This window comes from Leucopleurus acutus, assembly GCF_964270905.1.
Source record: "Leucopleurus acutus genome assembly, chromosome: 9".
NCBI lineage: Eukaryota > Metazoa > Chordata > Mammalia > Artiodactyla > Delphinidae > Leucopleurus > Leucopleurus acutus.
The window spans coordinates 103,253,389-103,269,218 of NC_139144.1; the positions used below are offsets into that span (position 1 = coordinate 103,253,389).

The 15,830-nt window shown below is 39.5% G+C and overlaps 1 protein-coding gene across 3 annotated transcripts in view; it reads right to left on the bottom strand.

Annotated features, from left to right (window-relative positions):
• Positions 1-1,550: 1,550 nt before the first annotated feature.
• Positions 1,551-15,830, bottom strand: part of PRKAG2 (protein kinase AMP-activated non-catalytic subunit gamma 2) — a 276,646-nt gene continuing 262,366 nt past the window's right edge. For all 3 annotated transcript variants that reach the window (XM_082846715.1, XM_082846714.1, XM_082846716.1), the window contains 5 exons: positions 14,202-14,367; positions 13,848-13,885; positions 9,280-9,426; positions 6,439-6,532; positions 1,551-2,745 (listed from right to left, as the gene is read on the bottom strand). In XM_082846715.1, the coding sequence (XP_082702841.1) occupies positions 2,714-2,745; positions 6,439-6,532; positions 9,280-9,426; positions 13,848-13,885; positions 14,202-14,367 (477 nt within the window). In that variant the 3' untranslated portion in view covers positions 1,551-2,713. The remainder of the gene's footprint in view (positions 2,746-6,438; positions 6,533-9,279; positions 9,427-13,847; positions 13,886-14,201; positions 14,368-15,830) is intronic.

The window sequence follows — 15,830 nt, forward strand, 5'->3', positions numbered from 1 at the left end:
TTGAGCATCTTTTCATGCATCTGTTGGCCATCTGTATATCTTCTTTGGAGAAATGTCTATTTAGGTCTTCTGCCCATTTTTTGATTGGGTTGTTTTTTTGATATTGAGCTGTATGAGCTATTTATATATTTTGGAAATTAAGCTTTTGTTGATCACATTGTTTGTAAATATTTTCTCCCATTTCATAGGTTTTCATTTTTGTTTATGGTTTCCTTTGCTGTGCAAAAGCTTGTAAGTTTGATTAGGTCCCATTTATTTTTGCTTTTCTTTCTTTTGCCTTGGAAGACTGACCTAAGAAAACATTGTTACAATTAATGTCAGAGAATGTTTTGCCTATGTTCTCTTCTGGGAATTTTATGGTGTCATGTCTTATATTTAAGTCTTTAAGCCATTTTTGAGTTTATTTTTGAGTATGGTGTGAGGGAGTGTTCTAACTTCATTGATTTACATGCAGCTGTCCAGCTTTCCCAACACCACTTGCTGAAGAGTCTTTCTTTTCTACCTTATGTGTTTTTGCCTCCTTTGTTGAAGATTAATTGGCCGTAGGTGTGTGGGTTTAATTCTGGGCTCTCTGTTCTGTTCCATTGATCCATATGTCTGTTTTTGTGCCAATACGATGCTCTTTTGATTACTGTAGCTTTGTAGTATTGTCTGGAGTCTGGGAGGGTTATGCCTCCAGCTTTGTTCTTTTTCCTTAGTATTGCTTTGACAATTCTGGGTCTTTTGTGGTTCCATATAAATTTTAGGATTATTCTAGTTCTGTAAAACAATGTCATGGTAATTTGATAGAGATTGCATTAAATCTGTAGATTGCTTTGGGTAGTAAGGCCATTTTAATAATATTCTTCCAGTCTAAGAGCATGGGATGTATTTCCATTTCTTTGAATAATCTTCGATTTCCTTTATCAGTGTTTTATAGTTCTCAGCATATGTCTTTCACCTCCTTGGTCAGGTTCATTCCTAGGTATTTGTGGGTTTTTTTTTTGGACAGAGTTTTAAAAGGGGTTTTTAAAAACTTTCTCTTTCTGATATTTCATTGTTCTCCAAGTATTACCATTAGCCTAAGTCACAACCACTACTATTTCTATGGGGAAAACATAGACAAGAATCTCCTTCTCTCATATTTGGCCTACTAGGAGATGAAAAAATTGATACCTAGCACAAGAAAATCTGCATGGCCATTTTTAATTAAATATGTTCTATTTAATAATGGAGAAAGTTTATGAATCAAATCATTAAGGTTTTTTTCTGTTGATGTAAAAAAGAATATGAGAATTCATGTTCTCCTTTATTTGGGGAGAAATATCTAAGTGGGAAACTGCATGTAGAATTTTAATTAATATGTGCTGACAGGGAGATCAGCTCAGTGCTTTGTGACCACCTAGAGGGGTGGGATAGGGAGGGTGGGAGGGAGACGCAAGAGGGAGGAGAAATGGGGATATATTTATACGTATAGCTGATTCACTTCGTTATAAAGCAGAAACTAACACACCACTGTAAAGCAGTTATACTCAAAGATGTTAAAAAAAGAAATGTGCTGAAATACAAAGTATTTTAAAGAACTTCTGTAACAAGATGGCAGATAGTAAGATTTATTTTAATTTTTCAATCTGCAAAAAAACCCCCCAAAACAAAAAACCAAACTATACTCATATACACACACACACACACACACACACACACACACACACACACACACACACATATATGTATATATATATAGAGTCAACATTTTCAGAGCACTTACATTAGGAAACATTGTGTTTCTCCTCACCATATGACAATATTGTATATGCCACAGTAAAATTTACAAAACAATCGCATCAGCAATCACACAAACGTCATGATTTTCATGTCAAAACACAAGAAAAAATAGACATCTTCCCGGCACTTTGTTTGCAGCCCCACAGAGAGGTTCCCACAAATGCTGTTAGAAACTTCAGCTTTTAAAACCTAACAGCGGCTATTAGAGAAGTCATATCCTTTCCAGATCAAACTTAATGAGAATTTCGCCCTTTTAAAATAGCAACCAATGGTTTATTAATGGGTACGGTGAAGTTTACCCACCAAAGGATGTGTAAAAAATTGCATGAAAGTAAAAATAAATAAAGCTGTTGTAAATCAGCCTTGTTTACACTATAGTTCAGAACAGAACACTAACACATAAAACCATCATTAAAGTTTTATAAAGTAATTATTTATATTCAAATTACAGCTATTCAACAAATCTAATGAAAACAAACTGATTTGGTAAAGGTTCAGACGTTCACACTCCAGCAGTGTCAGTTCACAAGGACGCTCCAGCTGCGATGGGCAGTAGTGATGACATATCGCTGTTCTGACATAAGGCACTAGATCTCAATATGCCACACACTCGCCTTATGTCATATTACCTGTTAGATACCAGTGAATTCTTTAAAATGAAAAATAATAGAAATTCAGGACACAGTGCACTTTAATGACATACAGCATCTGAAATCTTTCAGACAACGGTCTGAAAAGAGTCTTTTAATGCAAGCTCGCATCTTCAAACACAAAATCTTTCTTTTTTATGCTTAGTTTCAACATCACTGGAAAAAACACCCATCACTAAACCCTGATACACATTCTCAGCCATTGGACTCTGTTCTATCGCAGTCAGTGTTCATGAGGCAAAGCGTGACCCAGCATCTTTGTTCAAGTTCTCCTGCAAGGGCTCCTCCACTCACGGTTGTCATTCGGTTTCTGTCTCCTTCTGCTTGGCACCTATTAGGAGATGGGAAAGGAAAGTTTCAAAGCCATATAAAAATACGTTGCAGCTGTGCATGTCCTATATGAGCGCAGTGGTGGTTCTCTGCCTGGTGGCACCTACCCGCACCTGCAGAGCCTTAGGAGACGTGGGGAATGAGCAGGTGAGCTCCAGGCTCCCCATCCCCACCTGCCATCACTGCAGCACGCTTTTAATCCATTTTGCAATATCGTAATTCTAGCACTCTTTTTTTTTTTTTTTCCTTCTGGCCATGCCACAAGGCTTGAGGGATCTTAGTTCCCGGACCAGAGATTGAACTTGGGCCACGGCAGTGAAAGCACGAAGTCCTAACCACTGGACCATCAGGGAATTCCCTGCATATCATAATTCTAAATATGCAAGGTTTAATTTGGAAAAGAAGAGGGTTCTGCTGCTTTAAGTTTTTAAAAGAAATATGTATTTAAGTTTTAGTGAAGGTGCAAAGTATTTCTGTTGTACATACTTATAAAAATGTAAAAGCATTAAACATGCTTACAGTAACTGCACATAAAACCTATTCTCAGCTTGCCAGGATATTTTGAAATGGGTTGGGAGGGGGAGCTGCCATTTTTTTCATTACAACAGATTCTGTATTTTCTCATCAGACACTAGAAGACACTCAACTTTGAAAGAGATCAACACTCTATAAAAATAAGGGGCTAAAATTGTAGCTACTGCCATCAGGCTGTGTACTCACTAGCTGCACATGTGGAGACTTAGGTTTGTTTGGATAGTCTGAATTAAGTTGGACAGTGAACTACTGCTAAAAACTTTTTAAAAAAGAGAAGATGTTATTATATCAAATCAGTATCCTTAATGGGGAATTGTGTCCATTATCTGGTGAAAAGAATAACCACCGGTACCTTTTATTCACATAATAGTGGATTCTTTTAAAAAGCATCTCTTACTGATTATTCCATAAACATCCACTCAGCAGGGCTTGTCCAGGTACGGGGTTTGTCCTGGATATGGGGCTTGTCCCGGGTATGGGGTCTGACGGCGCACAGCGTTCACACACGGCTGTGGTTTCAATCAGAGTATCTCTGGAGGGCCACTAGGCCTGTGTCAGGCTGCTCATCCTATAGCTGAAGGGAGGGACGGAGGCTGCACAGGTGAGCAGCAAGCTGGCCCACACTCACACAGCTCCGAGGGGACAGCGGGGTTGGGCTGCCCAGGCTGGACCTCTAGTCTGATGCTCGCACCACACGGTCACCAGAGTATGCTAGCGTCTGATCTGATGGAGGCGCTCCCTCTCTTCTAAGACAGTGCCGCTCCTGGTGTTCACCGGTAATCCAGTTATTAGGAATACGGGGGATTTTCCTAAATGAACAGCGTTATACACACCGTGCTACAAAGAATTCTAATTCGACTATCCCTGTCTTTACAATATTTATTTCTGTGGTAACAAACATTCCAAATCCAGCCGTGGAAAAGGTTTCCTCCTTGCATTTTCATTCTTGCTGACTTGCATTAATAATTTAGAATTTTTGAAATATCAAATTTGGATGGAAATTTAAACTCATCCAGGCGAACATTCTCATTCTTATGGTTTGTGACACCAAGACATAGAGAGGATAAAGAATTGCTTACTCTGAATTGGTAATGCACAAAGAATCTTGGCCAGGGGGACAGAAGCGAGTTGACATTTGGCCTGACTCAGCCCGGCAAGCTGTGTGCCTTGGCCCAGGGCCAGCTGACTAGAAAAGGGGCGTCTTTTTCTGAAGGTGCCAAGTTACAGGCCTGTGGGGATGAGCCTGCCTGGAGATGAGTCCTTTTCCTAACATGCACAGAGGAGCTGCACAGCTGACCCTTGAACAACACTGGGGCGCTACCCACAACTTATCCTTTGTATCCACGACTCCCCTCCATATCCGCAGTTCGGTGTCTGTGGATTCAACCAACCATGGACTGTGTAGCACTGCAGTATCTACTATTGAAAAAAATTCACGTATAAGTGGACCCATGTTGTTCAAGGGTCAGCGTATATAAATGCAATCACACTCTTTGCATTGGTCCTGCTTCCTTGCTCTGTTTCGTCTGTGGGGTTCATCCACTGTCCGATACAGCTATGTGTGTTCACCATCAATGCATTCCACTAATGGACAGAATGCAGTCTGTCCGTTCTTCTGCTCAAAGATATTTGGGTTATTTCCAGTTTGAGGTTATTACAAGTAATGCTGTGAACAGTCTCACATCTTTTAGTCCTTTTCTGATGACTACAGAGATTATCATGAGCCATAAAAAAAACAAAAATGAAATCCTGCCATTTTTGACAACATGGATGGATCTTTCACTTATTTCTAAGTGAAATAAATCAAGACAGAGAAAGATAAATACCATATGGTTTCATTCATATGTGGAATCTAAAAAGACCCAAGCCAAAACTGATGAACAAAGACAACAGAAGAACGTGGAGAACACAGCAGTGGTTACCAGAAGGGAAGGGGGTGGGGGTGGCTGCAGTGGGTGAGAGGCTCAGCTGTATGGTGGTGGATGATAGCTGGTCTTGGGGGGTGATCACTCTGTAGTGTGCACACATGTTGAACTCGAATGCTGTACTAAAACTTATGTAATGATTAAAAAGAGGTTACCATGAGTTTCAGGTTCTCACGTATCTGACATTTGAAAATGACTGCAACAAGCCCCGTGTCTAGAGTTTCTGACTCAGCAGACATGGGCTGGGCCCCACCTGTGCGTTTCTAACAACGTCCAGCTGCTGCTCCTCTACAGCCTGCTGGGAGTCACCCCCGCCCCCCCCCCAATCACGCCCCTGTCCTCACTTAATCAGTGCGATCTGTTTCTCGCTGGTGATGGGGATTCCTTTTCAGGTGGGTATCTCCAGGCTATAGGCCAACTGTAAAAACTAGTCTTAGCCAGTGTGATTGATTTCTGAACTAAAGAAAAATCAATACCCTAGTAAAGGCACATTTAAATGTTTAACTTCTAAGAGTTCAAAGGGCACATGGTTTAGTCTCCTGTCTTGGCCTTGATCTGTGAGGCCTGAGGCTGGGTTGTCTGTACTTCGTGTGGGTGGGGAGGGGAAGTGGAGGGCTGGTGGTTTTAGGACCCCTTCAGCCATTAAACGGATTAAACTGTGTGACACAGGAGAAACACCAAAGGCCCCTCCCTCCCCCTGCCTCACGGGCTCCCTGACTGTGACCTGAGGGTTTGCTTAGAGTTAATCTGGCAGAAAATGAGTTTAGTCACCAATGTTCGGCAGTTAACGTAATTTCCATACACTATTAATGGAAAAAAGTTTGCGTAGGTCACAAACTTTTATATACTACTAGTAAGCTTTTTTTTTTCTTTTTGAAGGGTAGATGGTTTCAATACTTAGGTCCCAAAGAATTTCCCCCCTGATTTCCAGTTAGTAGTCCTAAACATAAAGCAAAACTGAGGAGATCTTCACTTTTTAATGGGCAAGGTTATGATGATCATGGCAATGAATCCTCGATTACTTAAGCACTTCTGGGTGTCGACAGGATGCTCTTAAGTCAGAATACTTTCTATAAGCTTTTCAAAACCACAAAGAAAATGAAAATGGTTTACAAGGTACTGCACAGAAAGGTGAGGCTGGCAGGTGGGCGAGGGAGGGCTTGCTGCCCCGCATCCCCGCCCCTGCCCCGGCTCCCTGCGCACTTACAGTAAAGGTCAGACACTGGCATTTATACCTGCAGGGGTGAGTATCAGGGCTTGCAGAATATCCGACAGGGAAATAATACCCACGATACTGTCTGTTTCGTTTACTACCACCAGCCGATGGACCTGCAGACAAGAGGAAAGGAGGCCACGTGTGAAAGTTGAAATAAGTAAAGGTTTAAAATGGACGTTAGGAAAAAAGTCTTTCATGTGCTATACAATGAACAGATCCCACAAATGAGAGAAAGTAACAGTGCACAGAGCCATGCAATGGCCTTGGCTCTGTTAAAATGCAATGCTGATTTGCTTGACTACTTTTAAGAAAAATTAGCCAGATATGTCCTGCTGAGTTTTCTATTTTCAAAATATTAATATATGAAAGATAAATTCAAAACATGAAGTATCACAGTAGCTGCTTCATGTGGCTCTAATCTCTAAAACGGTTTTTAATTTTTAAAAGTTGTATCTCGGTTTCTATTAACTATCAGATAACTGTTTTTACCAGGGAGAGAAGTCCAAATAAGCAGTGAAACTAAATAAAAGGTCACTGCTCTTAGATTATATTTTCCCTTTTCTCTATGAAGTTCATATATTAAGAATAACAGAGGATGATCAACTATAATCAAGTGAAATAAATTACATTCACATCTTGTTTTCTACTTGAAAGTCTTTTATAAGTGAGTGGACAATGTTCTGAGGTATTACTATAGCAAAGTGTCCTTAAAACAGGAAAGGAGGGAGAGAGCATCACGCTTCTCTGATTTAAAAGCTTTAGAATTTAGGCTTGAGGCAACCACATGCCAGTCGGTTACCCTGGAGATCCTCTTCTCCACACTGAACAGTTAAAACCCACTGGTACAGAATGGGTGGCACAGGAGGGAGATGGGAGGAGTGGGGAAATCATTTTTATAGTTTGTCTCTAATGATACTGTGCCGGTGATGCTTTTGACATCATAGCTTGCTTTTAGGTTAAAAGAGAAATCACTTTGTCATCTTTCTCATGCTAATCAACATAAATTTCTTTCAAAAGCTTCTCTAGAAAAAGTTATGTTCTTCAATCAACCCTGTGATATAACACAATTAATTATCTATTAACTTTAATCATAAGTTGATTTACATCTAGGGCCAGAGAATGCTATATATTCTATACTAGACACATTTTGTTGTTAACATTTAATAATGATAAATAACTATCTTTTGAACTACTAAAGGTCAAGGGGAAACCATTTCACTTAGAATTAGTTCTGCCAGACAGAAATGACCACCAAAAATATTATCATCTGTTGCTGAGTCTAAACTTATGAATGTTTCTTTTCTAAAAGCTAGTGTGATATTTGTCATATAAATAAACCAAATCATCGCTGATACTGTATACCCTTCTCCTAACAAAATATGTTGAAGCTGGGAAGTCCCTGGTGGTCCACTGGTTAGGATTCTGTGCTTTCACTGCTGAGGGCCTGGGTTCAGTCCCTGGTTGGGGAACTAAGATCCCACAAGCTGCTCAGTGCAGCCACAAATATACTATATATATATATAAAAAATATGTGTATATATATATGTGTATGTATGTGTATATATATGTATGTATATATGTGTGTGTATATATATGTATGTATGTATATATATGTGTATGTATGCGTATATGTGTATGCATGTATGTGTGTGTATATATGTGTATATATATGTGTGTGTGTGTATATATATATGTGTATGCATATATATGTGTGTGTGTGTGTGTGTATATATATATATATATATATACATGTTGAAGCTAAAAACTGGTTTGTCCCCCAACAAGGAGTCATATGGTGAAAAAAATTAATGACGAAAAAAGTCAAGGTGGGTAACTTGAGAAAACTTTAATTACACCTGTATTTCCCTCAATAACCTATTTTCATATTAAAGTTTGTGCTGCTCACCAGATGGACTTCCAGGACAAGCCAATCACTTTCTTCTCCTACCTGACAGTAGCATGTGCTCAAACAGAGGTCTTGGGAACACGAAGGCATGCTGGCGTTCTCCACAGAAACAGCCGTGTTAATACTGAGGTGCGAGTCTTTCTAGTCTCTTTTCTATGCACGTGCACTTATGTTAACACGAAGCATCACACTATATATAGTAACTGGCCTTTCTCTTAGCAATATATTACTTTTCCATATCAACAGTATTCTCCTTAAACATGATTTTTAATTGTTATAAAGGATTCCATCAGATGGATGTGGTCCATTGTCCTTAAAATTAGGCAGGAATGTCTTACCTATTTCTGCTTATGATCTTCAAAAGGCATATACAAAAGAACAATAAAAACCTTAGATGTATTCCTAAGTCAATTAGAACCCTCTGGAAAACTAGTAATGGATGTTAAATTCAAGTAGAAAAGACTTCGTGTTGAGACTAGTGAAACAGGGTAAAAGCCATGGCAGCTGAAGCTTGGGGAGTCAGCTCTGCTAAGGACGGAGCAGGGTGTTAAACTTAAAAAAAAAAGATCAGAATACATTTTATTGACTTACTTGTTAAGACCACATAATTACACATTTTTAGCTTTAAATTCATCAATACTCTAATGAAACTTAAAGCTCTTGGGACTTCTGTTTTCTCAAGTATGTTTTAAAACCATGAAAGTATCTTTATTTGATTCAGCTATGATGTCAGGACTTATAAATGAAATTCAATTCAGTGAACATTCACAGATGACCTACTATGTGCCAAGACATGTGCTAGGTTCTGGAGCAGGGAGACTGTGTCATGGGACTGGACTGGAAGGCTGCCTCACGGGCTGGACCTGTGACTCAGAATTCCTGGGGCACTGTTTCCTAGTTAGGTGCTTATGGCAGACGGGGAGGTGGGGAGGGACCTGGATGCAGCCACTTTACCTCGGCTCTCACTATTCTGTCCACGATGGTCTCCAGTACTTCCAGCTTACTGCACTTCACTACACCTTCGAAATACTGTGACCGGTGCTGCAGGGCCTGGGTCACTGTGATGTCTAGGTTGTTGTATGTTTTTTCAGCAGCAAGGTTCTATAATGAAGTAACAGTGAGTTATATCCTTCATTTCAATTCACATTTAATGACCAAAGTTAGTTCAAAGCAGCCTGTTCCTTAAAAACATTAATGTTTATCATAACTTAGTACCACTGTACCAGCTTATGACATGCCATCAGTACTGTTATTTCATCATCTTATCAATAATCATTTAAAGCTTATAAGGTGTACCTTTATTATGAAGCAACCATTTAAAACGGTTAAATTCTGACTGTATGTCCTACAGAAGATTCCCCTATCCTTACCCTATAGGTTCTTTTTTTTTTTTTAATTGAAGTATAGTTGATTTACAATGTAGTGTTAGTTGCTGGTGTACAGCAAAGTGACTTATTTATATATATATATATATTTATTATAGGTTACTATAAGATATTGAATATAGTTCCCTGTGCTATACAGTAGGGCCTTGTTGTTTATTTTATATACAGTAGTTTGTATCTGTTAGTCCTAAACTCCTAATTTATCCCCCCACTTTTACCCTATGTTCCCTGAATGAACAGTGTTTTGAGAGGTGGAGTAACACCTGCAAAGGGTAAGAAGTCCCCAGGGCTAGGGAACAAGGTTTTTGCTAGAAAGGCTTTGCGGGGGTGATCACGGAGGAAGCCCTGTAGATCGGAATGGCTGCTCAAGGTTCTGATTAACCTTACAGGGTCCCACCCAACCAAATTCCAATAAGCCTATTTTTTTGGTGTCTGTTATATTTATTAAACAGAATAAGATGAAACAAAAGGGTCTGAGACAGCTACAAAAGAATACTTAATGCTATGGTCAATATTAAGGCAAAAAAACGGTATGCAGGTTTGGGGCTATCAAAGTTTCAGTTCCCTTTCTTAGAAATCATGTAAAACTCTAAGGAAATGAATTTAAATGAATGGGGGAAAAGTATCGAGTGGAAGGATGTAGGACCAAAATCAATCTAGTAAATTTAAACCAGGGAATAAAAAACAGAACTTTACATAATGCCATTTGCTGTCCTCTTCAGAACAGTTGTTCCCAATTAGCAAGTAGTGGGATGTGGGTGACCAGGAATCCACCTGCGCACTAAGCACATGCCTGTTGGCAGAGTGAATCAATGGCTCTGGTATAGAAACATGACTATTTAACACATACACATGCTGTAGTAACGGATAAGTGACTCATGTACTGAAAAGACAAAGAATTATAAAATGCTACTAATATGGAAAGGTACAGTCTCCCAGGACTGAACCAGGAAGAGTCAGAAAATATGAACAGACCAATCACAAGCATTGAAATTGAAACTGTACTTAAAAACCCACAAACAAAAGGCCAGGACCTGATGGCTTCACAGGTGAATTCTATCAGACATTTAGAAAACAGCCTAACACCTATCCTTTAGAAACTGTTCCAGAAAATTGCAGAGGAAGGAAAACTCCCAAACTCATTCTGTGAGGCCACCATCACCCTAATACCAAAACCAGACAAAGATACCACTAAAAAAGAAAATTACCGGCCAATATCACTGTTGAACATAGAAGCAAAATCCTCAACAAAATACTAGCAATTTGAATCCAACAATACATTAAAAGGATCATACACCATGATCAAGGATTTCTCAGAATCCACAAATCAATCAGTGTGATACACCGTATCAACAAATTGAAGAATAAAAACCTATGATCATCTCAATAGATGCAGAAAAAGCTTTTGACAAAATTTAACACCGATTTATGATAAAAACTCTCCAGAAAGTGGGCATAGAGGGAACCTACCTCAACATAGTAAAGGCCATATATGACAAACCTACAGCTAGCATCATACTCAAGGGTGAAAAGCTGAAAGCATTTCTTCTAAGATCAGGAACAAGACAAGGATGCCCACTCTCACCACTTTTATTCAACACAGTTTTGGAAGTCCTAGCTACGGCAGAGAAGAAGAAGAAATAAAAGGAATCCAAATCACTGTTTGCAGATGACATGAATACACAGAAAATTCTAAAGACGCTACCAGAAAACTATAGAGCTCATCAATAAATTTGGTAAAGTTGCAGGCTACAAAATTAATACACAGACACCTGCTGCATTTCTACACACTAACAATGAAAGATCAGAAAGAGAAATTCAAGAAACAATCCCATTTACCACTCCATCAAAAAGAATAAAATACCTAGGAATAAACCTACCTAAGGAGACAAAAGACCTGTACTCCAAAAACTAAGATGCCGATGAAAAAAGCTGGAGAAGACACAAACAGATGGAAAGATATACCATGTTCTTGGAATGGAATAAATATTGTCAAAATGACTATACTACCCAAGGCAGTCTACAGATTCAGTGCAATCCCTATCATATTACCAATGGAATTTTTCACAGAACTGGAACAAAAAAAATCTTAAAATTTGTATGGAGATACAAAAGACCCCAAATAGCCAAAGCAATCTTGAGAAAGAAAAATGGAGCTGGAGAAATCAGGCTCCCTGACTTCAGACTATACTACAAAGCTGCAGTCATCAAAACAGTACGGTAGTGGCACAAAAACAGAACTGTAGATCAATGGAACAGGATAGAAAGCCCAGAAATGAACCCACACACCTATGGTTAATTAACCTAAGACAAAGGAGGCAAGACTATACAGTGGTGGAAAGGCAGTCTCTTCAACAAATGGTACTGGGAAAACTGGATAGCTACATGTAAAAAAATGAAATTAGATCATTCTTTAACACCATACACAAAAATAAGCTCAAAATGGATTAAAAACCTAAATGTGAGACCAGACACTATAAAACTCTTAGAGGAAAACATAGGCAGAACACTCTCTGACATAAATTGCAGCAATATGTTTTCCCATCCGTCTCCCAGAATAATGGAAATAAAAACAAAAATAAACAAATGGGACCTAATTAAAGTCAAAAGCTTTTGCACGGCAAAGGAAACCATAAAACGAAAAGACAACCCACAGATTGGAAGAAAATGTTTTCAAATGATGAGACCAACAAGGGATTTAGTCTCCAAAATTTACAAACAGCTCATGTGGCTTAATATCAAAACAAACAACCCAATCAAAAAATGGGCATAAGGGGCTTCCCTGGTGACGCAGTGGTTGAGAGTCCACCTGCCGATGCAGGGGACACGGGTTCGTGCCCCGGTCCGGGAAGACCCCACATGCCACGGAGTGGCTGGGCCCATGAGCCATGGCTGCTGAGCCTGCGCGTCCGGAGCCTGTGCTCCGCAACCGGAGAGGCCACAACAGTGAGAGGCCGCGTACAGCAAAAAAAAAAAAAAAAAAAGCATAAGACCCAAATAGACATTTTTCCAAGGAAGACATACAGATGGGCAAAGAGGCACATGGAAAAGATGGTCACCATCACTAATGATTAGAGAAATACAAATCAAAACTAAAATGAGGTATCACCTCACACCAGTCAGAATGGCCATCATCAAAAAATCCACAAACAGTAAATGCTGGAGAGGGTGTGGAGAGAAGGGAACCCTCCTACACTGTTGGTGGGAATGTAAATTGGTGCAGCCACTATGGAGAACAGTATGGAGGGTCCTTAAAAAACTAAAAATAGAGCTACCATACAACCCTGCAATCCCACTCCTGGGCATATATCCGGAGAAAAACATGGTCCAAAAGGATACATGCACCCCAATGTTCATTGCAGCACTGTTTACAATAGCCAAGACATGGAAGCAACCTGAATGTCCATCGACAGAGGAATGGATAAAGAAGACGTGGTACATACATACAATGGAATATTTCTCAGGCATAAAAAAGAATGAAATAATGCCATTGCAGCAACATGGATGGACCTAGAGATTGTCATGCTGAGTGAAGTAAGTCAGAGAAAGAGAAATATCGGATGATACCGCTTATATGGGGAATCTAAAAAGAAATACAAATGAATGTATTTTCAAAACAGAAACGGACTCACAGACTTAGAGAATGAACTTACGGTTACGGGGCAGGGGCAAGGTGGAGGGAAGGGATAGTTAGGGATTTGGGGATTGACAAGTACACACTGTTATATTTGAAAAGGATAACCAACAAGGACCTACTGTATAGCAGAGGGAACTCTGCTCAATGTTATGTGGCAGCCTGGATGGGAGGAGAGTCTGGGGGAGAATGGATACATGTATATATATGGCCAAGTCACTTTGCTGTGCATCTGAAGCTGTCACAACATTGTTAATCGGCTATATTCCAATATAAAATAAAAAGTTAAAAAAATAAAATGCTACTAATATGTTATTCACTGCTAAACCAATGAATATTAAAAGTACAATTACTGTTGGGGAGTCTATGGAATTCTCTGATAAGGTCCTCATCCTCAAAGAAGCTAGGAATTGTTAAAATAGGAAAAGTCACAAAAAACAGACTAAGGAATATGCTTTAAATGCATTCTAGAAGACAGGTTTAACAAAATTAAAAATACTTACAATTACATCAAATTTGGAATAAATATCTACAACTTTTCCTAAAAATAAAAATGTATGTTAGAATAATATCTTAGAAACAAAAAACAGCATTTAATATCAATCTTAACTAGATATTTACTAAGAATTAAATATTGCTAAACAAAATAAACCTGACTATTTTAAAAGGGACATGAAATCATATCTTAATGGAAAATGTGAAAATAAGCCAGTATAAAATTCTTATTCTCCTGAGTACTCCTTGGTCTAAGTTTTCATTTCCCCACTTATCTGATATGCCAGGTCATTTAACAATAGTTTTACCCTAAGGAGATAAACCGTTGTTTCTGTTCAACTGGTATGGCTCAGCACACAGACCTGACTCGTCCACAACAGGCAAGGCTGACACTCGTCTTTCCACGAAGACATTCAAGGCTTTAATGATGGGAGTGTCTGGGTGTATGAAGGCGATGTTGTGGTAGGTCCCGATTCCGAGTGCACCCAGGTTCTGCTTCATGAAAGCAGGCTTTGGCATATCAGACATCTAGACAGGAAGACGGGCACAGATGCTCTAGAGCCAGAGCAGACCTTTTCAGTGTTCACATGTCCACATTCGATGAAAAACTATGTGCAACAAATAAGTCTTTTCTAACAATCCACCCGGATATCTGAATTAACATGAAAATGTTACATACAAGAACTGTGTCTTTTGTTCAAACCAGCTTATATGTTTATGCTTATTTAACTACTTAGTAAAAATACTGCAAAGCACTAACACTGTAACATTTTCTCCTTCTCTTCACCCACTGGAAAACCGGACAGGAGGGAACGACAGGTCTATTTGGAAATTAAGACCCATCAGCCACCGAGAATCTTCTTAAATTATTCATGTTAAATTCATTGTCCTGCTGTCATCATTAGGTAATGTTTATTAAGAACCCACACATTGCCAAACCCAAAGCGTCTGATGGTGGCTGTCTGAGCTGCTAAGCTAGTTCCCACACCATCCCACCTCTACACCCTGAATTCTCCATTGGAGGACTCCAATTTTTGTCTACTAGGAACAAGAACAAGCCAACTGAACAGAATTAAAAGAACATTTAAAAGTTAACTTTTCTTTTCACGGGCTGTTTTAAAGGAGGAGGGAGAAGTCAGAAGAGGAAGTCTAGGATCATGTTTGACTAAAACAAAATAAGGTCTATGGTTTCAAAAATCCACCTTTTATAAAGGGTACAGTTGATTCCATCCTCCTGGTGTACCTTATAATTATCAGGAAAAGATGAACAATTAGAAGAAACAAAATGTTCAAGTCAAAGAGTTCATCAATATTCAAATCATGAGAATCCTAGAAATTTAGAGAGAAAAAAAGAAAGACCTATTAGGTCATCTAGCCCATCTCGATGCAGGATAAACCCCTGTTCATCTGCACGCTTAGGCTGACTGTCAAACGTCTCTAAGGGCAACGCTACTTTTTCTCGGAACATGATCTCAAGGCAGTAAAAATCAGGTTCTGGAGTTTATTTAAAATTCTTCATTTTTATCTGAAAATCCCTAGCTGAATATTCTAACAGCATGATTCTAATTACCATATTGGCCCAAATATAAGGCAGTACTGGCAGAGGCCACCTCCTCTACTTGTTGTAGAGGAGAAGATGCCAAAGGCCTGTCTCAGGCTGTGCCTCCCCGTCGGCAGCGCGGCCACGGAAACGCTAAGGGCCTCCGGGCGCCGTCGGCCGTGTGAGCCAGGCGCCCTGAGCCCGAGGATCTAAGCCGCCTCTGGACACAGACAGACGGAGCTGTTAGAGGGAGGGCTGCTCCACCACCACCACCGGCAACCGTGGCAAGGCTACGCAACCTTGCTGAATGTTATCGCTTCCAAATCAGATGAATAAAAATACCTACCTGAGAGGGTGGTGGCTAGGATTAGCTTTATCATGTGAAGTGCCTGACACAGCGTAATGCTTAACACTGTTTAGCTCCTCTCATGATTAGTACTGTTTTAAAATG